Raw genomic sequence first — 23,324 nt, forward strand, 5'->3', positions numbered from 1 at the left:
CTATAAACAATAATCTAGTTATTTACTACAGAAACCAGAGCGTACACTGTTTATAAAAAACAATTGTTAAGTTTCTCTAAGGCAGGATCATCTTGTGCTTTTTATTTAAGGAACACAATGATAAAGAGCTCAGAATCATTACAGCACAGAGAGTTACTTTGCCTTTTCAAAGGGAAATCAGGAGCACAATGATATTTTACTGTTATACTGTCAAGCTACACAAGTGAACAATACATTGCTTAGAAACAATTTCTTGTAAACAACTTTAATAGTAAAAGCAAACAATACCTTAAGAAATAAAAGGTATTTATACCCTGAAAGATCAAGTTATCATTTTGGCTTGTTGATATGAAAGAAAATAAAGTATTAGAGTTCAAAACATTTAGGAACTATAACTACAATGATCTGTAAGTTAAGAGCATGGCAAGCAGACAGAACTGTAACATTCCTGTTTATGTTTTCAATGCAGCAAAGAACACACATAACTTTTTAGCTTCACTGAGAGAGACTTACAGCACTGCCCTTTCCAGCAGCCACCTAACACCAGCCAGGGTAAGAATTTTACTGTTTTCAGAGAAAGCAAGAAATTTCCTTTAAAAACAAAACAAAAAAAGAACCACACCTCAACAGCTTTTCTTGGTAAGACTTGCAGCTTGTGAGCTTCATTTCCAAAAATCTAAGCTGGAGCCAAAGCTGACGCTGGCACAGCACATGCAGACATGCACTGCAAGCCACGCTGACTGATGGGCAACCCTGCCCTGGCAGCCAGCAGGCCAGGAACTTAACTAGAAACAAATCAAATGAACTCAAGCTCTCAAGATGGCTCCGAAGGATGAGCTCAGGAAAGAAAGCAAACAAAGAGCTACTCTTGAGTGCAGCAGCCACCCGGAGGGTGCACCTTGAGAAACCCCTTTTGACTTGCTCAGCCTTAACTCAAGCTGTCTTCCTTGTCTTAGGGAGAAGAATGAACCTGTCCTGGAATTCGGTTCCAGCACGCAACCCTGTGCTCAGCATTCCTTACCTGCAGCCTTTTCTCACTCACTCACTCAGTTTTGGGATCGCCAACCAGAGACACACGAACTGCGGGCAGAGGGTGTGATCTGCACTTCATACCTGGGTGTGGGGCACTGAGCATGCTCCTGCAGGAATTCCTCCCCAGCCAGGTTTCAGGGGAAAAAAAAAAGGCTTTCCTGAAAGTAGATTAGAGATGTCCCAGCAGTGGATGAGCTTTATCCTGGATCTATTTCAAAGCATTTTAACTCAAAAGGGGATAAAGCAGCAAGCAAAGCACACGCAGCTGTAGCTTGTTTAAGCAACTGACTCTAAATCAAGCCGTGCAAACACAAAGTTCTTTAGAGCAAAACGCAGGAGATCTGGGTCTTATTTCAGGTGCTGGCAAAATATACCTGCATGATTGTGCCTCAGTTTCTCATCTGTGAGGAGCAGCTGTGAAGGCCTAGGTTACCCCTTGCCTTGCCTGTAGCCCATTTGGGATAATGTATAGCCTTTTAAAAGGCATTTTTATAATATCTAAGACAAGAGGGCCTTGACCTCTATTACAGCTGCAAAATAGTATCACATTGCTTGCACCACTGTAAGCTCAGAACTCGGGCAAACAAGGAACAGCTCCCAAGTGACTGTCAAAGAAAAGTCTCCTCCAGTATCCAGATCAGTGACGGCAAGATGACCAAAGCTGCTGGAGCTGAGAGATGAAATCTTATAGATCAGAAAGGGAAATGAGCAGACGGATGAAAACAGGAGGCTGCGTTCCTGCAGCTGGAAGAGTACATTTGGTTCAGGGTGTACTGCTTCCCTGCAATCAGTAATCATGCAGAAATTTTTGCCAGAAATTTTGCACCACAATCCAATCAAATTTCCACTTAGCTTCCTTATGTTGCCTGCACTCCACCATGAAAACCCACACTTGGCCAAAAACCCACACTTGGCCAAATAACCACTGCTGTCCCAGGTGGAGAACTTGCTCTGCTCACTTCATAGCAGGAGCCTCATGACATGTCCATATTGTACCTCAAATGAAAATCCTAAACCAGCCAACTTATAAATGTACTATTTATGCAAAACATCAGTGCCAACCCAGTCAGATGGCTGGGATAGGTACCAAGGCTCAGGCAGGTGCCTACATGGCAGCTGGCACGCCAAATTCAACGTCCAGCTACAGAAATAGCCACTTCCAGCATATCTGCTTTGTAAGTTATTTCATTCCTCCAGGTCTTCCCAACCTGTAAATATGCCCTTCTAATTGAGTTGGGGGCTGGGTGGGGTGTAGAAGCAGCCCAGCCACACTGGAGACTGATAACCGAAGACCAGTGTTACCAGTACTCCAACCTCAGTGTTGGCAGAAGCTATCAGCACAAGCATAGGTAACACAGGTGTGATCCTGTCCTCTCCTTTCTGCAGGACTCCCCTGGTGCTCACAAGAGCTCTGATATCAGGTTGGTTCACTTAGAAATTTAGCACAAGTTAAACTGCCTGAAGAGGCAACAGCAGGCTGGCCTGAAGGCTGATGCGAGTTGAGTTCTGGTGGCGAGGGTTGGCCTTAAGCAGAAGCTACCCATCTCATTATCACCTGGTCATTGTCGCCTTGGGGTGTTGCTGGGCAGTGACGTTGAGAATGAAGAATCTGCTGGTACCAGAGAGAGACCAGGAAACCTCATGCTTCACCATGGTGCAGGGAGGGGTGAACATCCAGCTCACAAAAAACCATGAAATTCAAAGATGTGCAACTAGAGTCAAGTCTTTCCTGACAAAGACCCAGCCAAGTAGCCCGAAAGGATATGCCAGTCTTCACCAGAATGACTTTAGTCTCCTGCTGGTCCATTCTGGATAGGAAGGACAACACAGGTTGTTCATATTTTAAATTTTTTATATTTTAAATAAAGCACTCAACTGTGGGGAAGAGTCCTTCTGGTCTTGCAAGCTATAAAAGAAGCTTTATCAGAGTGTAGCGATTCCCATAGGGAATGGGAAATACTACTTGCAGTTCTCCAGGGTTTTGCCTTTAAAAAGTCAATCATTGCAGTGAATAAAGTTTTACCAAGTGCAGCAGAAAATAAACTTCAAAGGATAATCGTATGCACTTGTACTAGGAGCTTTAAAAAAGCCATGCTGTTCAGCACACCAGACTGCTGCAACCTACCCAGTCCCAATATGCTCAGTTCTGAGCAAATGCAGCACTGAATTTCTCCTTAACGACTTCAGTGCTGCCAAGACCGGTGATTTTCACATGTATCTGATGGTTTTCCAAAGAAACTCATCTCCTGAAGTCATGTGAGAAAGTACAAATGTGTGCTTTTATTAAGGAAAAGGCTTTTAGATCATATTTATTTTTTTTCCCAGGGAACAACAAAAATTAACCATAACATTACAAAACTAGAAAAATCCCAGAGCTAAGAGACCCTTCAACAGATGCCACTGCTTTAAACCTCAGGGGAAGTGGGCACTAAATAAGCTAAATGCTTCTCTTTTTCTGAGCTCATCTCACAACTGCAAGAACATCTAAGTTGATGGAGTTTTCTTTCCCCAGAAACTTCTGCTGTGAGTAATCCTAAGCAGTGAATAAATTCAAGGGAACGATGAGCTCTCTACTATTACTTCAACAATATGAAACAAGGTGACATCTACAGAACAAATTTCAATTCTTCTTTTAGTTCTTCCTGTCACTACAGAGTGCTCTGCCTTTAAAATAATAAAATTAAAAATTAAACATGATCTGGAGAGCTGTAGATGAACAGACAAAAGGGTTTGTGTTCCACTGCAAAATCTTATTCCCTAAGATTTCCAATGGGCTTTCAGGTCTGATCCTCCAGTATTGAGGTGAAATTCTCATTGAAAGCCAAAGCCAAAGCAGCACTGCCTGCTGGTGCTTGCCAACTTTGAGCCACCTCAGGAACTCAAATACTTCTAAAGTTAAGGAATAATAATCAAAGGTGAAGCCCTGCACCCCTCCACCAGATGCATTTAGCCACTACAGGCCTGGCAGCCCCCTCCAGCCGTGCTTGCACTGGGGCAGTGCAGCCCTGACCCATCAGCCATGGCACCAAGGCTGAGCTGCTATATATTTATAAGAGGTTTTCAAGGAAGGCAGAGACACCAGTTCTGAAGGGCACTTAAGTCCTTCCCAAAGCTCAGGCTGGACTCAACACTTTCCTGCTCTGCTTGTCCCAGGACCCCTGAGTCCCAGGGAAACAAGGCCAACAGGAGCCCTTCACTGTAGATGATACATTTAGTGACTGCAGGCAGGAAAGAACCAAAGCTCCTCCATCATCTCCTGATCCACATTTGAGCCACCTCCAATGCTGCAAGAGAGTCTCAGAGAGGCTGTTTGGAAACCAGGTCCTCCTCCTCACTGCGACAGGACCTCCGAGCTGCCTGCTACCGGCGTTTGCCTCTCATCCAGCAACAGCCAGATTCTTCCCGCAGCAGAAGGTGGCTCCAAGCACTCCGTGTCCTCATGTCAACTCTTCACCCTGCCTCATTAAGATGTTCCTCCCCACTGCCCCCTCCTCGCTGTTAACCTCAGCGAGCACTAATGGGCTCCTCTGCAAAACCGGTGCACATTGGGTAGAGCTCGGCAGGCTTGAAACGCTAATGTGCTCATGCATATACAGAAAAGCAAGTCTTATTCTAAACAGAAGTGGCAGCTTCTAATTTAAGACTATATAATTTGACTGCTAGGCACAACAAAAACTACCTATTTCCCATGTAGGCAAACAGTCTGTTATAATGACATCTCAATGTGCAGTTTCAAATGAAGGCGACTGACTTCTGCGTTACACAGAGTGCACGGGTTCCCTTTGCTGCTAACCCCTTCTGCTGGGGCACATTCCCTAGCAGCCCAGTTGTGTTTTTAATGGATGCAGTTCCACTCTCTCCACCAATGCCATCAACCAGTCACTGAGAGCAAAGATTGCATTAAATTATTTCATCCACAGGCTGCCCATAGGGGTGGGGGCAAGGGAGCAGGTGGAGGCGAGGCGGCTGGGAGCCAGAATCTCACGTGGTTTGAAACACATACAGGGCTTCCCACTAGCTCTTTAAAAATGCTTAGTCTTCTTTACACATGCATACATGTATTTATATATGCATATGCACACACACATATGCATGCACTTGTACAAAATGCAGGTTGAAATAATGCACATTGACACTGCAGTGACTAGTTAGTGTCTCGAGTGCATGTCACCAACAGACACTGGTGGTTACAACCAGTGAGCACCTACCAGCACCCAGGGCACTGCTGCTCTGCTCCCCAGGCAGAGATCCAGACCTTCTACACACACACACAGCTTTATCCACTTTATTTTGCAACCTGCTGAACTGCTAGAACATGTTTAGCTGTTACACATGGACCCCAGCTCCATAATCCCACCATCGGCAGCTGTTACTTTTGCTGTGGTATTTACAGCAGATGTTACAGCTACATAAAAAGGTAAAACAATTGAGACTTCTGAAACTGGGGCCAGGGGGGAGGCTAAACAAGAGTCCAACTCCAGCACCAGCTGCAGCCAGGCTTGGACAGTCAGCTGTGGATGCAGCATCAACACATGGGGTAAAGAGCCATGTCACACCATAGAGCAGCTTAAGGAAATACCAAGTGTTACCACAGTGGTATTCAAAAGCTGTCAGCTTCCTGCAAGTCAAGTAGCAGAGGCTGAAAAATTAGTGTTTAAAGGATGATTAAATATAAGTGACTTAAATTATACATTCCAGTTGTTGGAACTGACACCATTTAAAACACGCCACCTATTCCTCGTTTCCTCTGACATTGATTACTACCTTCTACAAGATGAGCATTTTCTTACAGGCATTCAAGTACCAAACTAGGGATTTATAAATTGGAGATAATTAAAAGGTTTTGCATTACAAATAGAGTAAAAAAATGTACATTCTGTGGGCCACCTGAGAACACCTAAAAGAGTCAAAATGGACATTTTATACCTGAAAACTTGGCTGCTTTCTCTCAAGGCTGCTAATTCAGGCACAAGAAGCTTGGAGCTATTTTACAGTGGATTCACAATCGAACATTTGCTGAGCTCGTGGATGACCTGAGACAGACTCAGGACACAGAGCTTGTAGGCCAAAGGACATGGAGCTCTGTAAGCCAAAGCTCTACTAAGCTGACACAAATAAATTGCCTATTTCTCCTTGATAAATATACAGAGTGACTTGCAAGGCATTCCCTTCCAGATTTCAGAGACAAGGAGCTGCGTGGTTTTCCTGGCTGGCAATGACAGTGCTTTACTGGGAATAAGAAGAGGAAGCGTGAGAGATTGCCCAGGGTCATGAGAAGTGGAAGAGCTCCTTCCCCTAGCCTACAGAACCTGAGGCATCCCGTGAGAAGTCAGTGGGATTTTCCAGCTGAGAAGCAGCTCTACACGAGCATTTCTAACCCACAGAGCTCCAACCACTTTGCAAGAGTCGCTGACTCCTTTCCTTTGGTAGGGAAACTGAGACACAAGTCAATCTCTCTTGAGCTGTCCTGGTGCAAATCAGTTGCAATGACCACTCCTCGCACCATGTTGCCAGATACCAAGGTCACAGTTCTTCCCTCACACCTTGCCATGTGCCATTTGGCAGACTCATGTGCCACATCTGAACAAGTTCTGCTCACTTTAGGGCTGAAACATCGAGAACCTGCAAGTTTCCTGGGCTTCAGCTGTCTCAAGAGACAACCAATACAAAAATACATTAGAACTGGTTGCTTTAGTGATCTCGACATGCAAAGCTTGTCAAGCATCACAAAACATCATCCTGGACCAAATTAAACCTAGCAAGTAACGGTGGAAATGCTTCAACATCCAGAGGTGATGGCTGGATTCATGGCAGGGGGAGCCAGGATGAGATGCTGCAACCTTATCCCCATTTTACATACCTGAAAACTGAGGCCAAAAAAAGAGAGATTTGCTTTTGTCCTGAGACAGTGAGAGCAAAACCTCTCAAAATCCTTCATGTGTTATGGTCATATGCAGGATGCCCAACTCTCCACCTCAGTGACAAGAGCACATGAAGGGATTAACTTGCCAGTATGGGAGCAGATGATGGAATTATGCACGGGCATCTTACTAGATTCAAAAAAGGACCTTTTAATATGATTTTCCCTTCCTTCTCTGAAATTTGCAAGCCAGAAAAAGCAGTATCGATCTCACTGCCTGGCAGAAATAAGATAGAGACTAATTAAGCACAGAGATCTCAGGGAAGGAGTCTCTAAGGAATCTTTTCATTTGCAACAGGACCCTTACAAAATGTCATGAGAAAAAAACAGAGGGAAAAGAGCCAGACCCTGGATCTTCATTGTCAGCTTGCTTTTCCCCCCAGTTACAGGAGCACAGAGCATCACAGACTCTGAACAGAAGGGGCTCTGAGAGCTCAGAGGAGAGCAGGGGCTGTGAGCATAAGACAGGAGAGGAGAGGCAATGCAAACAGCAGCAAACATAAACAGTGACTCATGACACACAGCAAATAAACATCACTGTAACAGTTTTTGCAATTATAATTCAAACTAAAATAAACAAGAATGACAGTCTAGAACAATGAAAGGGAGGATGACAGTGATGGGAGGGGGGTGCGGGGACTCTATCACATTCACATCTGTTGCTCTCATAACATCCCAAATGAGCAGCTCCAGAAAGAAACAAAGAGGGAAGGGGAAAAAAACAGCATGGGACGGCAGCAATTTCTTGTGATCTACATCTGTGCTTGAAGTTTTCATGACTGCACTGAGAGCAGAATTTATATCCCAAAGGCATGTAACAGCCTGCAATACTGCTACTGGTTTTGACCCTCAGGCCCTCAAAGCACCTCTACCAACAGGAATAAAAAGTCCAACAGGGTGAGTTAACGAGTAAAATAGACCTTGCATGGCGGGTGGATGGACAGAAGGCAACAGAATGGGGGGAGAAATCACACCATCTGCATCAGGCACCAGTTTAACTGCTCTGCAAATCCTCCAGTGAAGCAGAGTCACAATTTCTTCTGCTATGGCTTTCTTACCCTTCCTAGTGAGAAACTCTCCCCCATTATGCACCTTGAATATTTTTTTCAGACAAATAAAAGTGTTTCCCCCCAGTGGGTACTAAAAGTTAATCATCATCGTTTTTACAGCAACCTTTTATGCATCAGAAAACATATTGGCTGCGCTCAGGCTTATATTTCCAACTCCATTTCCCTCAGCTTGCCCTCTCTGCTCTCATTTGCTGAGTTTCCCACCTGCATGGTTCACCTCCGGACCTGCCAGTGTGACCGCTCTCCTCCTGCCTCACACCACCCAGCAGCCCTCAGTGCAGCAGGATGCAATCATTAGCATTTTCTTACACACAACATTTCTGTAATGATCACTCAAAACCAAATTTTACTCATTTTCCCAAACCTTGGGACATTGTTTACTTGCCCCAGCTGGCCATCCACAACAGTCGCCGTCACCACATACCACCCTGCCCACTTCTCCTCCTCTTGCATTTAGTCATTTGGCTCCTGCTCCCCCCAGAATCACCATCACACCCTCCTCTTCCCTGTACCTCATTATCTTGGTGTCTGATTGCTTTTGCTGTTCACCAGGATGATCTGAAATTCTGTTCCTCTTGTGCACTAACCAGTTATCCTATTAAAGTGGGAACTTGGACAGATTTACCCTTTTTTTTTTAACCTTTGTAAGTCGGCTCTTGTTCTGGACTCCATACTCATCCTCCTCTCCTGTTCACAAATTGCTCTGGAAATTTCTTGAGGAATTCATTTTATGGTCCTTCCCTTTGACTCTCATTTCATGTCTGGAGTGGGCTTTTCTCTGTTCCTTTGCCCTCCCCACCCTGTCCCTGAGGAACACTGACAGCAATCACCAACGATTCAGAGATTGCCAAGACTAAGCTTTCCTCAAGTCATCTACAATAGTTTCACCAAGCCCAGCTGACAAGGGCAATGGATAAACTCCTCTTTCTCTATTCAGATTTTCTTACCTCCTCTACTTGAAAAGGCTACACATCTGTGTATGTAATCAGCATTACAGTTTCTCAAGGACCAAAGCAGAGAAAGCACAAAGCACGTTGGCTTCTTGCGAAGCCTCTTCTCTCCAGCCTTGCTCTGCTCCTCTATGGCTTTTCTCACACATTCCACTTTTTTTTTGCAAGAATTTCTCTCAATTTGGAAGCATTCAAATAAATGTTTTTTCCACTAGAGGGCACAAAGACAATTTTTCCTCAATGGAAACTGATGCTGGAATTATTAATAACATTACTGCTAACATCTACAAGAAATAAACACTTACTAAATAGAGATGTACTTCCAATTCCCCAGGTACTACATACCACCAAATGTCTTTAACATGTAGACATTGAAAAACTAGAGATCCAAAAGTGCCACTACTTTAACAAGACTTCCTACACACCACCAACCACTTTATCCAGGGATTTCTACGCTGCCCACAATTTCTCATTAGACACAGATCACAGTATTAACACAGCAATGGAGACAGATAATCCATCCTAGTATTTTCTGTGTTGAATTTATCCAAATTCAGCTTCAAGCCAATGAACTTTTTCATGCTTTTGTTTCCTAGATGAAAAGAAGTTCTTTATCAGCAAAGATCTTCTGTTTGCAGTTACTTTTAGATGACGATAAGGCACCTCCTGATCTGCCTTGGGTAAACTAAAGAGAGTTTAGCCTTTAAAGCTCTTCTATACAAGCCAGCTTTTCCAGCTTTAAAGCTTGTCTTGTAAACCTCTTACATGTTGTATCTATAACTGTGACACCTTAACCAGTTCCTCACCAAGGAATGGTGCTGGCCCATAAAAAGTATAAATCCAATGGGAAAGCAACAAAATGAAACATTTGGTTATCCAAACCCAACGCATGGGACCACAACGGCATTTCCAGAGCATTATGCACACTGAGAGCTCCGTGGCCCTCGGGGTCCACCAGCCTCCCCAGCCCCAGCCCCAGCCAGCTGTGTGTGATCCTCACCTTGCCGAGCGCTGCAGTGCCGCCAGCTCGCTGGCTCCGGGCGCAGGCCGAGCAGCTGTGCGAGCGCATGGTAGCCCACGCGCCTGCGGGCACCCACACGCACACCCACGCTCCCCTCCATGGCCGCCTCTCCTTCCACACACGCCCGCTCCTCCAGCCCCAAGGCACTGAGGTTTGCTTGCTGCCTGCTGCTGCCTCTGGATTTCCACATACTGGAAAGTTTGGCTTGAACAGAGTCAGCCCAGAGACTTTTGGAAGAAGAGAGACAATAGCGATACGCAGGTGCTTCCTCCCATTTAAAGTGTTTACTTGTGCAGCTTAACACAGTGACGCTGTTGTGAATTAGATCTGCATGCTGGTTTACAGAGTTCAAAAGGTAGCACATAACAAAAGGAACCCCAAAATACTGCTTATTAAATTAAAGTGCTGTTTTTCGTCCTTTCCTTTTAAGCTCTGCTTCCTTTGCCAATGCCAAGTAAGAGGGTTTTTCCAACCATACAATAAAAGCACTTTTCAGATGGGAAATGATACATGCTCTATCAAAACAAAACAAAATCCAATCTAACACAAAAGCAAAGAATTTATCAGTATATCTCCACTGCCTATGCTGCAGGCTCCTTATGGCATGGGAAGGACAAGGCTGTCAGCTAACAGTGAGGGCTGAACTTGAGACTGTTACAACTGCACCAGCTCTGAGAAAAATCAAAAAGATCAAGAGGGAAGGTAGGGTATACCTAAGCCTCAACACAGAGCTAAGGAAAACATCAGCCCAAAAGAGGAACAGAGGAGTATTTATGAGATAAAGTAAGCAATTCAGCTGTATTCCACAGTAAACCATTTTGGCTTAGGACCTAAATAGGAAAGGAGGAAAAAACCAAGGAGCATCAAATTCTAACTTTCTTGTCCTAAGCTTTAGTCTTTCTTGTCCTAAGCTAAGTATTACATCAATCAAGTTGTTTACTAGAGCTGCCAGGCACTCAAATCTATGATTGGACCTTATATACATATATATATATATGTCAGCAATGTGTCTTCATGGGCAAGAAGGCCAATGGCATCCTGGGATGCATCAAGAGTGTGGCCAGCAGATTGCGGGAGGTTCTCCTCCCCCTTTATTCTGCCCTGGTGAGGCCTCATCTCAGCACAAGATACAGATATGACCCTATACTTCCATTTCAAGGCAGCTCCCAGGCTGGCAGTGCAGACTCTAGCAGCCATTTCTATCAAAGCTGCTTTGTGAGGAGTTGTCTTGGTTTAATGGTGAAAAGTACAGCTACACTGGAGACCTGTCTGTGTACCTTTACAAGTAGGGGGAGGGGTGTGTTTGCTCTGCTCAGAGCTGTAAGTCCCCAAGTCTTGTTTGTGTGATTTAAATGCTTGTGGATAAATCACAGTAATTGGGACATGGGGCAGAGCACATTTAAATGACCACAATAAGGAGCTGGATAATTAGGAGCCTTTCAGAAAGTGCTAAAGAAATCATTTGACTCTGACACTAATGGAAAATGGTAAATACTTGGTTTTGCTTGTAGTTTTACACCTTCCAACTACTTTTCACTTCATACCAAAATATACCAAGATAGAGAAAGCAATGGGAAATGAGTCTCTATAAACTCCCTCTTGATTCTGTTCTGTAGAGGAAAGGTTACATCAGAAAAGTCCAAGTGTAGACAAAGCTGCACCCATGCAGCCCATCTGGCAGGACTGATTCCCCTTGGCTGGCCAAGCTGTCTGTTGGCAGCCTCAGCCTTGCCTGTGTCTGGCAGTGATGCTGCTGCCCACTCCCAAAGCAGGGGCTGGAATTCACAGCCTGCTGGTGGACAGTCACTGTTCTGTCCAAGGAGGGAGGCGGGTTTATCATGTACAGGTACACGAGTGACTGAGGTTCAGCACAGGGACACTTGTTAGAGCTGCTTGGTATTTCTGGCCTCTGCTTTATTTGACTTTGTAAAAATTAACAAAGGCTGTCTTGAAGTTTGAATTACACTGCTGGAGATCTCTATACATGCTCCTTTCCTCTTTCACCAGATCCTAATTACCTCATGTATTTTACTAGATGAAAATACTGAACTAGCACTTGAATGAGGCTTAGGGTTTGAGCCAGAGGGTAGGAATTATCACCATGGATTACATTTCATTTTCTTCCCTCCAAGATACTGCTGCTCCCCACCTCTTTCCCTGGAAGGGTGATCTCAGATGCTACACATACTGCTGGGAATCTTCTCTAGTGCACTACTGCTTAGAAGCCAGATCACAGCCCTCTTAAAAGCAGTGCTGAAACCAGAATCAGTGTGATACAGGGTTCCTCAACATTTACCCCTTAGTTACAGATATTTTGATTATGGAATATGACACACACATATGTAAATATTTGCCTAAATGCAGTGGCCCAAACTTGCTGTCACCAAGGACGGCTCTTATCAGCTTTGTGCAAGGGTGTTGTGGGGAAAAGGGTACCTGACACCAAGCACTTGGCTATGGGAAGGATGATCTGTAACATGAAGAGTTAATTTGTAATGAAAGGGGAAACCTCAAGGGAAAAGGTGGAGAACTTGTAAACCAGAAGTGGTAGAATTTCAGCCCTTGCAAAAGTAGGCACCCAACAGAGTGATAAAGAGGAGAGGTTAAAACAACTGGGAAAAGCTGTGTGTACTGGGAAGATTTGGACATGTTACAAGATGACCTGAAAAAAAGAAATGACAAACAGAAAAAGGAAACTTTCAAAACAGTCTTTTTCTTCCCATCTGTCTTGTGCCAGGTCCCACTTTGATTTCTCTGTGCACCTGCAATGCTGTTATGGCTAATAAAGGTCTGAGGAAGCAAAGGTCTGCTGGAATGGAAGCACTGGGAAATTAGAAATTGGTTTTAATGCTGCTTTATTTGGGAGAATGGTTTTAAGATTTTAATGTGTGAATGAAGTTCTGAATATATATGGGGTTTTACACATCTATATTAACTGTTTCCATCATCTTATTTCCTATTTTTAATGCTTGAGGCCTTGTTAAATGGATTTTATGGAAATGCTTGTTCACACATTTATATAAGATGGGTGTTCAGATGATTGTCCATTTTGAAATGAAGCCAACAAATGGCAATTTCCCCTTGTAGTGTAACAAGAGTCTGTGTTCAGTTTTATTGGGATTTTTTTCCCCTGTATTTTTCCTTCACTCAGAGCTCCATGCAGCCCCTGCCTTTGTTCTCCTGCCTCACTGGCTCATTGCAAGAAAACAGTCAAATACTGTGGTTGTTCATCTCTGAAAGCTTCTCTCTGAAAGAGAGAACTATTAACATATATCTTGTACTCCTCTTGAATTAGGAGATGCTTCCTCAGATCTGAATAATTAGGTTGTCCCACCAAAGCTCATTGCAAGCTGTCTCACCATTAAAAATGCTCTCTGGGCAACACTGCTGGGACTCTTCCCAGGTTAATGGCTCCTCTGTACTCCAGTATTAGGGTGATCTTTACCACCCTGACCAAAAATGCCATGACAATCTGTGACTTCCTGGCTGCTAAGAGCATCATCTTTCCTCCTCTTTGAATGGTGATCTCAGAGGGAAAGGGCAAAGCATCTTTTGACCAGGCACTTTGGAGTCCACCAGCTCTGCAGTGCAACTGCAAAAACTTTGTTTTAGGGTGTTTTGAATTGCAAGGTGACAGTAAGAAAGTCCTGAATGTCCCTGATTGTATTTAGATCTACTACAAAATTTGATCCTTTGTGCTTCTGGTGTGATTACCTTTCCAATCTGCTCCGTGTTGTCTGGCAAATTTAACTCGCTCTCTTATCTTCAAGAAAACAAATGTACCAGTTATTGCCTACTAAAAAATGTGAATTGAGCTGTGTAGTTTTTTTCTTTTCAGTGAGCTTGCTGTGATTTTGTTTTGACAGATTGAGCTGTGTTTCACTTTGCTTTCATTTTTCACCCTGTCAAAAGAATTTTTAGTGCATTTTTTTCCCCTTCCCTTGCCTCTTGCTGTCTGTATGGATCAGTGCACTGAAGCAATGACTCCTTCTCCTCAGCATTGCTGGTTTGCAGCTTCCCATGCTGCAGAGGCCTGAGCCAAACCTTCCCAAGGGGAAGCTTAGGTCAAACCTTGGCAATATTGGTGGGTAGCATCTTCTGCCATGGGTAGGATGTGCAGGAGAGGTGGTGGGGATGGCTGACCCTCCAAGGGAAGGGAAACATCTGATGCAGTCTGAAAGTTTTCTTTATTTTTCACTTGAGTTGTGTGGTGTTTCTTCTGATTTGCCTCAGGGAGCAGCCTGCCTTTGTCTGGATCATCTCCACTGCTTGGGATCAGCTGTATAAAATGTTGCTCTGCCTCAGTGTTGAAGAGGTTGCTGTTCCCCAGTGCAGAAGCTGGTTTGTTGAAGCAGGTGTGTGTAAGGGTTTAGGGGTTTGACTTCCATTCTCAAAGCAGTCACTGCTACTCTACCTTGAGATGGAACCATAGGATAAGTGGACCTGTGGTCTGACAAATTGTGGCCTTTCTTCATAGAGCAAATGAAGCTAGTGCCTTGAAGCATGACAGTTCAGTGTTGAAGCGACACACAGTTCTGTTAGAGCTCTCCGAATAGCTGTGAGCCCAGTTTGGGTTTCTCCTCAAGTCCTGACCCAGACATATACCCAGGCAATTCTCCTCTCAGATGTCTCTACAGCTTAGAGTCCAGCATGACAGTTGTGCCTGAATCTGCTGTGTCCTGCTTTGGGTAGGACCTGAGGATCCTGGAGAGGAGGGTTTCATCTCTCAGGTGTCTGCCTTCAAAAGATGGGTATTTTTTGGCATATGGCTCCCCCCTGAAGCTGAGCATCCTAGTTCTTTCCTGTCTCCTACCTCTGTATGTTGCAACCACAACACTGTCCTCAGGCAGTGAGGTGGCATGGGGAGAAAGTGGCTTACCAGCTACATGCAAGGGCCACTGTTGGCATCCTCAGAAGTTGATATGTCCATGGTCAGGACGTCTGTTATGCAGCTTTTGGAAGTGTGACTCCAGTGACTACCATCACCTCCTGGACTCTCTGAGTTGTTGGTTGAGGGACTTGCTACCACAATTCCCTTCCCAGATAGTATAGAGGGACTGTAGATGAAAGGAAGCTGGTGTTAACAGTAGAAAATAGCTTTTCCTTTCCATTACTCCCCCATGAATGTAAAATGTTTCATTCTGCCCAGAGTTTAGCTACAGGTTACATTTGAAGTGTTTGTTGAAACTGAAAGTGGTTACACTGGTAGCTTAAAAGAAATAAAAGCAGTGACTTGAGACAGGAAGATAGGAGACAAAGCGGCAGCAGGGTTGCAGCTGACTTATTTATTGCAACCTTGAGAGCAAGAAGTATTGCAGAGGACAGAATTCCTATAATGTTTATATAAGGCTGTAAGAAATTGATTACAGCTCAGATATGTTTTGTTGTGTGCTGCTGGGAGGGATCATAAAAGTAATGCCACAAAGTTTTGAACATCATGTAACTGCTGGTCTGTTTGAAAGCCTCATTTGCCACAACACAGACCTTTAATTTGTCCTTCTTGCCAAGTCCAGTTGTGTTTCCTTCCAATGTCTGTGCATTGCTGCTTGCAGGATTCAGGTCTGCTAGGTTGCAGTCCTTTCAGGGGTGAATCATTTAAAGCAAAAACAAAAGAGCTCAGGATTTTGCAGAAGTGTGTTTCTCCACAGAGATGTTTTCTTACTGTTGTTGTTTATAAGGCAGGACTTGCCCTCTTCTGTCAGGCTAATTGCTTTGGAAAAACCTTTCCTAATAGTCTTCCCAATTTGTCCCACCCAATCCCATCATCCCACTGAACTGGCGGGACCTGATGCACCTGCATACAGTGCCCAGCAGTGGCAGGGGCAGCCCTCCTGGGAAACAAGCCCTGGACTTGCATTGCTGTGCTGGATGATGTTTGGGCTCCTCAGCAACAGCTTAAGCCTCTACCCACCCCCACCCTCCCCTCTTCCTGCAGCTTCAGACTGAATATGAGTAACATATCTTATAAAGACTCATCTGGGGTTTGGCATTTAAGACATTTTACAGCCAGAAATTCTTCTCTCACTGTCCTTCCACCTGCCTGAGGGAGTATGTAATAACTCTGAGGCTCTCTGAGCATCCATAAGTCACTGCTGATAAATGAAGTTACTTTCACCTGTTAACTTTCTGATACTTTCTTTCACTGAATGTGCATTAAATTGTTTCTCAATTGGATCTTCTTTAAAGCACTGACATATTATGTCCCTTCATGAACTGCTTGCAAGCAGCAGAATGAAAGCCATGAAAATAAAACACACAGCTTGCTTATGTCCAGCAAGACTACAACCAACAATAAGAGGCACAGGAGTACTGTCATCCTGTCTGCCACCTTGCAAGGTCCCTGGTCATCCTCCACAAGGCTGCTAGAAGGGCTGATGGAGAAATACAGGATGGATTCCTTGTTGTGATGCTGATTGATCTGGGGCAGAACTACCCAGCAGTTACCCTGGATTTGGGTTCCTATCCGAGAATACAGTGGACACAATGCTTTGTCTTCATTTTTGTGGATAGCTTAGAGATGATGCTCATTTAGCCTTTGCTTGCCAGAGAGGTTTTTTTTTTTTTTACAGAACACACAGGGTAATTTAAGGAGATTGTGAAGCCCATCTGCTGTTTGCTAGTGCTGCTTCAAATGATGAGAGTGTATGTGTGGGGGTGAGAGTGCTGACAGACCGTTTCAGCACAGGTAAAACGGGTTTGGTCCAATCTGTTAGTCAACAATTGAGTTCTTGAGTTGCTGCAGCTGTTTTTAGCACACATCTGCCTATGTTCTTATGTTACAGGATTGCTGAGCTGCACAAAAGCGACTCAAATTATTAACCTGCTAATTTTAAGCCATTGCATTACTGTCACTTGCATGAATGAAAGCAGCACTTGCCACTCACATTCTAGTACATGCCTGATACAGAGTAATGAGCAGAGGGGGTTTAATTGCCATTTCTGGTTTCACTGATGACAGAGAATGGAAGGAGTCTGCATCTGACATTCTCTGAGCAATTGTCCTCCCAGATCTCAGAAGGTGATAGTAGAGAGCAAAGAACCAAATCCTATTGGACTCTCTCCAGAAGTTCTCTCTCCCTCTTGAGCTGGGGAGCCCAAAACTGGACACGATACTCCAGATGTGGACACAGTACTCCAATGTAATGGCAAAGTAAAAAATAAAGCCAATTATGATGGAATGAAATTCTTATCACTCCTGGATTATCTTGTACTCTATCAGCCACTCTGGGTTTTGCTTGTGTTTCCCCTAATTCTAAGGAGTTACTTTCTTCCCTCTGCAGAAAGAAAAAAACCAAACTCATCTGCACTACATATTTTCAAGATGAATGACCCAAGATCAGCCTCTTGAAAGGAACTGCAGTGGTGAAATATTTTTCCAAACCACATTTCAGTGAAAGGAGGAATTTCAACTTGACTTGTGATATTTAGTTTTAGTCTAGGTAGGTTCTGGGGCTTTTTTTTGGCTCCTTAAAAAATATCAACCAATTAGGACTCCAAGGCTTGATTAAATCAGCATCCTTCAGGTCAATCCTGGCTACCAAAATGATAGTCAAGCTCTATGGTAAAAATAATGATGCCATGATGAACTGGAAGAGTGTATAAATATTGTCCTATTCTCCTTCTGCCAAAAAAGATAAAGCCAATGCCAGTAGAGGCTAACAATAGTACACAGCAGCTGAGCAAAAGTACTGAGACAGGAATGTATTCATGAAAGGGATCTTTGCTCAGCCAAGAGACCCCTTCATCTGGGCAGAAATCAGCACACAACTCTCTTGTCACAAGAGCTAATTAAAGCTGGATGAAGTAACCTCTTCTGGCTCCATCATGTGTTTAGATGAGGACATTTCCACACAACAAGAGATGGTTTTGCTAATGAGAGTATTATACAAGCACTAAGCCTGAGGGCAGCGCCTGCTCCTCCAGCCCTAGAGCAGCTCTGGGGTGTTCGTGGAGTTTCTCCTGGGTGCTCTCACACTCAATAACATCAGCCCACTTTGTTGTGAGGAAGGTAGGCACTAGCAAAGGTGGGCACATGGGGAAAGAAAGAAGGGAGGAAAAAAAAGGGGGGGAAAACCCCAGTGTTTTCCAACTTCCTGAAACGTGTAGAGAAACCCATTGTTCCCAATGCCAGTAAGGAGGTCAGTACCAGGGCCTTGAGACTCAAAAATCCAGAAATCCATCTCAAACCCATGGCTTGTATTTACATTTTACAAAAGAAGCCTGGCAGAACAAACTCCTCAAGAACTGCTGATCTCTGCAGGCCCCAAGGACACGTTAAAGAAACTTTTACATGCTGAGTTTTAAAGCGTAAGAGCAACAGAAGAGGGTTGTTTGTTTTTAAAGCCCTGTTTCCAGGCTGAAGCCCTCAATCCAGAGTGAGACTAATGTACACAGAGGTGTTTACAAGCCTCTCCAATGAGAGTTTTATAAATGGAAGAGCCGATACAAGCTGAGCTGTAGCCTTGAGAGTTCCGAGTGCGATACCACACTCTTCCTGTCTCCAGAGGTGACCCATCTCTTACATGTCATTTCAGCCTCACACAGGAGCATTCATTTGGGCCTGATGACTCATGATTCCTGTTTTCCAGAACATTCAAACCAATATTGCAAGGAAACCTGTTGTGGTTTTTTTTCTCCCCTCTATAGCTGAGTGGCTTGGGAAGGACAGGAAAGGCAGGAAGAAGTAAAAAATTGAGGAAAAAATGGATAAACAGTTCTGTTAACCTTTCCTGAACCTTCCCAAATGATGTGCTGCAGAAGGTCCTCCCTGCACAGGTCACTGAATGGGCAGAGGCTTTGCATCAAAAGGCCAAGTGCTCACTGAAAATGCTAATGATGTCTGGTGGAACTGGAGCAAATTGAGGACAAACAGACTCAAACTCTCAAACAATCCCAGCTGCACCATCACACACTCAGTCACTTCTAGAAGCTGCACCAAAGTGCCTGGATGCCACAGGCTCAGGGGAGGAATAGTCTAAGTTTTTATTAGCTCCAAAAAAATGAGTATGTAAATCCATCTGGCTCCAAAAACACTGAAACTTCACGTACAGGGGAGAAAAACAGGAGAAGGGAAAAAAGAGAAAGGCAGCTGATCACTTATATAGGCACAGCTGGAGGCATGTCAGCACAGCTATCTCCAGCAGAATAAAAGCTTTCCCCAGTGAGCCCCAGCCTCCAGCACGGTCCCAAGGAGTACATTGCTGCAGAATCATAGAATGGTTTGGGTTGAAAGCGACCCTAAAGATCATCTAGTCCCAACCCTAGAGGACCTGCTGTAGATAACAAAGATTCCCGTTGGGTCCCAAAGCTGGTGTTTGCAGGATGGCAGTCTTTGGCTTCAGCACTGTTTGCACACCACTGCCAAGGCTGAAAGCCTTTTAAATGCTCTCCCTCTTTAAACAGGGATGAAGCAACAGAGTTCTGCAGGTAGAAACCCATCCAACGGGTCCATACAAGTAACTGGGGATGGAACAGTGTCTATCAGGTCCATTGTCACCCCAGACTCAGATTCTCTGGGGAATAACACAAAAATGCAGATTCTGCCAGACTTCTAGTGGAGACAGGCTGAAGGCCCCCAGGTAATGTGGGATCACATCACATCATGGTTTGTATAGACACTAAGGGCTACCTTCCCTATGCCCCAGCAATGTCACAGCTCTGCACCCTGCTCCTGCAGGTGTAACCCTGGTAATTTAATCCCAGGGGATGTCTTTGCCATCCACCAGTAAATAAACAAAGGGATTAAGTGATAAAGTTATCTGCTACCACCTCACATACAAAGCTACAGCCAGCCTGCACTGCTGGTAGAGAACAAAGCATGCAAAAGTTCAAGGCACCTTCAAGATTTCTCATCAGCTGCTCTTTCTTTCTGATGAGTGTCACCTTTTCTGAAGAGCTTTTAATTCCTACCAAAAGTGCCATTACCTCATTTCCCCTGGAAAACAACGGCTCTACCAGCCCCTCCTTCCCCTATTCTGCTCTCTCATGAGCAATGTGCTTGGATCTCCAGGAAAGGGGTAAGGTCAGGAGCAAATGCCTGGATTGCTCCCAGATTAGCAGCCCAGAGGGAGTAATTCCAACAGAAAGCATTTACAATATTCTTGGTATTAAATGCTTTTGGCCAAGATGAAATTTGTTAAAGTTTGTGCTTTTGTTTTTTCAAAGCTCTGAAGTAATTTCTTTCCCCAAAGCTGGCTCCACAGGCTGAGTTTGTGGGAAAAGGGAGATTTCACACACAGAAACCAGCACAGCTAAATAATAAACTGAGGCAATTGCTCAGATGCTGAAGCCTGATCAATTATTCTCCCCAGAAGCAAAGTATCCACATTAGAAAGGCAAATTGTTGTACCTAAACTGATGGTGTGTCAGCCTAATTTCCTGAGATTAATCCTGTTTCAGCCAAACTCCCCTCTAAATACAAATAGGAAAACTAAACATACAACCAAGCAAATATCTTTAAAAAAAACCCCCAACTTGACTACAATTTGGCTGGACAAGAGCTTTATGAGGAGCAGCTGGTTTATCCCCAAGACTTCTGAATTATTTTATTAGGATCCAAGAGCTTTTAGACAAGGCTGACAAGACCCCATTAAATCACCACACATTTAACAGTCTCATTTATTACATTTTGCCCTTCCCCCTCTTTCCAACACAAATAAATTTTGGGGTTTCTTTTTTTTCTTCTTTTTATTTCCCAGCTTCACCAATTGTAGACACAATGAATTTCTATCACAATATTGGATGGGGAGCACCTCATCTATTAAAATGCCATCAGTATCAGCTCTGTAGGCAAAGAGTACAGAGAGGAAATAACATTGCTTTGCTTTCACCCCCCCTTCCCTCTACAGCTTCACATTTTCTTGCAAGGAAAAGGGCACTGTGCTCTCAGACTGGAACTGATAAAAACCACTATGGAGCAAAGAAAGGCCTAAAGGCTGAATGAACCAGTTTTAACTCCTGCAGAAAATAAATACATTTTCTAATACCAAGTCTGAAGGAAACAGTTTGCAGGGAAGATGCTGGATGAAGGTAAGGGGGAGAATCACTGCTTTTTGGTGCCAGCTGGAATCCAACCCACTTCCATCCACCAAGCTCTTATAATTTAATGAATCAAAACACTCCAAAGAAAATGGAATCAAAAAGCATGTTTGGACCCCTGCAAAGCCTGGCTTGACAACACTTCCAAGCAAGCTGGAGCGAATTTGCAGTGCATGAGCTTCCCATTCAGAAGTGATATATTTGCCCTGAGAGCAAAGCTCCTGCCCTGCACTCTCAAGCACTAGACTTGCATCGTTGGCCCAGCACAAAGGCACCAATTTCTGTCAATTCATGCATAAAGTTAAATTAAACACACTGATTGAATTCAAGGGATCTTAAAATGAAGTAAGAACCATCAGGTCTTGGACAACTGCTGAGAGGGAAGTGTAGGAGAAGCCAGGACATCCATGACATCAGGCTGCCTGATAGTCCTTGGCTGAAAGCACTCAGAAATATTCCCACTGCTGTGGTTTCACACAAAAGCACAGCAGTGTGGTGACTGATGGCTACATAAAACTCAAAGACAAAGATATTTTACACATTTAAGATTATTAATTCTTTAAAATATTTAGCAGAGTTCCCCTTCCATCAGTGACTGGGATGGACATTCCCCCAGCACTGCAACACTCCTGTGGTCCCTAAATGTGTTTGGCTGCTCAGATGGAAACCACGGATCTGGCACGAGTCAACACAGATGGGCTAAAAATGACCAAACACTGAGTCTTGGGATTTAAACAGCATCTAGGAGCAAATAGATTGAGCAAAGGTGAACAAAGGAATTGGAAACCCTTCTTCTTCATAAGCCCTCAATGCTTTGATGCTGCATCACTGCTGGCAGGCTGGACCAGACAAGGCGGAGGACGCTGGGTGGAGTAGTGACAGCAATGCCTCCAAATGTGCTCCAAAGAAACCTTCTTCCAAACCCAGACTTAATATTGATTTATATCCTGAAGCATGAAGCCATATCCCATCCAATATTCTTAATTTCTAAGGGTTGGGTTTTGTTTTGGGTGGCCTTTTGCCTTAATCTCAGTTGCTCCACCAGTTTGTGTATATTTAATTACTGGCATCGTCTCACAGACACTGAATTTTGGCCCTCAGCAATACCCTGTGGCAAGGAGCTCTGCAAATTAACAAGGGGGAAACCATTCCCTGTTTCCTTTGGAGTGCAGTGTTAAAGGCTGCATAGTTAAATTCCCAGAGGCCAGGAAACAAAAACATTAAATATTCTAGTAACATCACTAAAGAAGTCATGTTTTACATATATGTCATTCCAATTGAATATTTTTCCTGGTTAATCATTTAGCTTTAAAGTAACTCATGCTGATGTTAAAGGTTCACACACAAAAAGAGAAAGGAAGGATTTCACAGAGGAATCCCATACAGGATATAACACAACCAGGCAACCTCTGCTGTGGGCATTTGTACTTCACAGTTTCTAATTTTGTTGATTCCAACTATACAAGCTTAATGGCACAGTAATTATATAAATTACCTGGAATGCATAGCACTGCATTTATACATAATAAATGAACTGTTGCAGAGGAAATACCAATGAAATAGCATAACTAAACTTCTTATTCAGTTTCACTCTTTAAAAAACAAGAAAATCAAAGGCTCTGGAAATGCAGCAAAATGATGAGCAAAACCAGCCTGTGTGAGAAGCTTCCTCCCCACAGATCTTGTCTTAATTGCCCAGATTTAAGCAATTTCCAGAAGGCTGGGAACTGCAAACCAACAGGTACATCTCTCCCAGAACCATCACAAAAAAACCCAGCTTCCCTGCTCATGACCTGGCAGTGTCTTAGGCAGCCTTAGCTCAAGTTGCCAGATGGGGAGGGCCATAACTAGGCAACATTTTTTAAAAGTGAAGGGGAAAAGGAAATTACCCATTTAAGAGCTGTCACACAAAATGAAACAACTCCCTTTTTTCTTCCCTGGACTTTGAAAGGAGCCCTCCTGACACAAGCCAAGCAAAGACACCGTACAGCTGGGACTGTCTGGCAGGAGCAACCAGTTAGTCCAAAGCTGTGATAGTTTACATAAACATTTTAAACTAGGAATAAGATTTCATAAGCATGACAAATGCACGGGCAGTATTCAAGCAGATGCTGATGCCATGGCCTTGCACTTCTGTCTCTTTTTAAGAGAGGCACAGGGTAAAGGGCAGTGAACACAAAAGAGAATTGTAGTGTATCAGAAAAAGGTGCAAGAGCAAGGCTCTCACCTCCCCAGCGTTTCTGCCCTGGATCACCAGACATGCAGCAACATCCCACGCTCCTGCTGCAAATACC

At 44.0% G+C, this 23,324-nt stretch overlaps 1 protein-coding gene across 22 annotated transcripts in view; it reads right to left on the bottom strand.

Moving 5' to 3' along the window:
• The window catches only part of MAGI1 (membrane associated guanylate kinase, WW and PDZ domain containing 1), a 332,909-nt gene that overhangs the window by 279,818 nt on the left and 29,767 nt on the right, over window positions 1–23,324 (bottom strand). Inside the window, exon 1 of one of the 22 annotated variants that reach the window (XM_062008015.1) lies at window positions 9,973–10,175. The exons of the other annotated variants lie outside the window; for them this stretch is intronic. Coding sequence (XP_061863999.1) covers window positions 9,973–10,093 — 121 coding nt within the window. The 5' untranslated portion in view covers window positions 10,094–10,175. Of the gene's footprint in view, window positions 1–9,972; window positions 10,176–23,324 lie in introns of those variants that run through there. 22 annotated transcript variants of the gene reach the window in all.

The sequence above is a fragment of the Colius striatus genome, chromosome 15, assembly GCF_028858725.1.
Source record: "Colius striatus isolate bColStr4 chromosome 15, bColStr4.1.hap1, whole genome shotgun sequence".
In the NCBI taxonomy this organism is placed as follows: domain Eukaryota; kingdom Metazoa; phylum Chordata; class Aves; order Coliiformes; family Coliidae; genus Colius; species Colius striatus.